The sequence below is a fragment of the Tupaia chinensis genome, unplaced genomic scaffold (assembly GCF_000334495.1).
Source record: "Tupaia chinensis unplaced genomic scaffold, TupChi_1.0 Scaffold000184_1, whole genome shotgun sequence".
Classification (NCBI taxonomy): Eukaryota; Metazoa; Chordata; class Mammalia; order Scandentia; family Tupaiidae; genus Tupaia; species Tupaia belangeri.
Window position 1 is genome coordinate 4,355,890 of NW_006159659.1, and position 1,533 is coordinate 4,357,422.

The window sequence follows — 1,533 nt, forward strand, 5'->3', positions numbered from 1 at the left end:
GTGGGAGTCCAGTGACATAGCCATTACGCTAACTGCTGGTCCCCCCCCCAAAATTTTTTTAATAACAATCTTTTGTTTCATTTTAACAGATAATCCCAGATCCAGCTGGAAAACTGAAGTATTTTGATAAACTCAACTGAAAAATACTTCACATTGTGATGCTTGAAAGCTCTCAATAAAGCTCACCGTTCAATTACATTGTGTTACAGTAGTAATTTCTAAGAGAATACAAAAATCCACGTCACAGTCCAAGGATATTTAGTGATCAAGTTAGATGCTAATGACAAAAGACAAGTAGTTATTCTCTCTCTCCAAAGAAATGTCAGATTGAATCAAACTAGTAACAATAATTCATATCTATGAAGTACTGCCATGCCCAAGGCACTGTGTGACACAAGTGAGGTGCATACTCTTACTTAATTCTCATAGAAACTGAGGGGTTTTTTTTTCCTGTCTACATATTTTTATTTGAAACAAATAGCTATACCAAGCAAGAGTTTATCCACTCCAAATTAAAACAGCAGAATAGGGCAGAATTCATTTGGTAGGACGATTCTAATATCCTCGTACTCATTGTGGTTGGGGCAACTTTATTATAAGCAGTTGTTCTTACACAAAGTATTAACCCTAAACTACTACTGTCACACAAAAAGGAGTGGTCTTAATTTCACATGTGGGGTAGTATGTTCTATAAATGCCAAAAGGTGGGGGAAGCCCAAACACAACTTGCTCTTAAAAAAAAAAAAAATTAGGGACCAGCAGATGACATGGTGGTTAAGTCCTGGTCAATCACAGTTTGAGTCCTGGACCCGGAAGCTTGAAAATCACACTGGGTACATGTGTGCCAAAAATGCTGAAAGGAAATTGGAAGAGAAGGGACTGTGGAGTAACCATCCCCCCTGGGGTGGGTGATTTTTCACTTTTCCTCTGTCTGTCTCTCTCTCCAGGAGCACACACGCCCTAGCAGAAACCTGAAAACTAAATAGTTAAAAGCAAGCAGATTAAGGTGGCTAGCTCCCACATGAGCAGCTTCACAGTTTTGAGTCCTGGACCTGGCAGCTTGAAAATCACAGTGGGTACATGTGCATGCATGGCCAAAATCCCAAGGCTGAAGGAGAAAATATTGCAGGATGGTCATCCCCTGTGAGGGGATGATTTCTCACTTTCCCTTTCCCCCTCTCTGGGAAGCACACACTCCCTCTATCAAAAAACTTTCTTAAAAAAACTAAATAGTTAAAAGTAAAATTTTTTATCCTCTGTACTTCAGTTACAAAAAGTAGCTCTGGGGGACCAGCATTTAGCGTAATGGCTATGTCACTGGACTCCCACGTAGTCGACCGCGGTTCGAGTCCCGGACCCGGTGGCTTAAACTCACACCGGGCGCGTGTGCCTGTGTGCCCAAGATCCCCAGAGGAGAATGGAGGAGAAGGGACTGCGGCGTGGCCATCCCCCCGGGGGGTGATTTCTCGCTTTCTATGTCTCTGTCTGGTGAGCGCATGCACCCTATAGCAAAAACCTCTCAAAAAAAAAAAA

The 1,533-nt window shown here is 42.3% G+C and overlaps 1 protein-coding gene across 1 annotated transcript in view; it reads left to right on the forward strand.

The window, feature by feature from the left end:
* The window catches only part of PRDX4 (peroxiredoxin 4), a 19,657-nt gene extending 19,461 nt beyond the window's left edge, over window positions 1-196 (forward strand). The window contains exon 10 of the mRNA XM_027771114.1: window positions 90-196. Coding sequence (XP_027626915.1) covers window positions 90-93 — 4 coding nt within the window. The 3' untranslated portion in view covers window positions 94-196. The remainder of the gene's footprint in view (window positions 1-89) is intronic.
* Window positions 197-1,533: the final 1,337 nt, after the last annotated feature.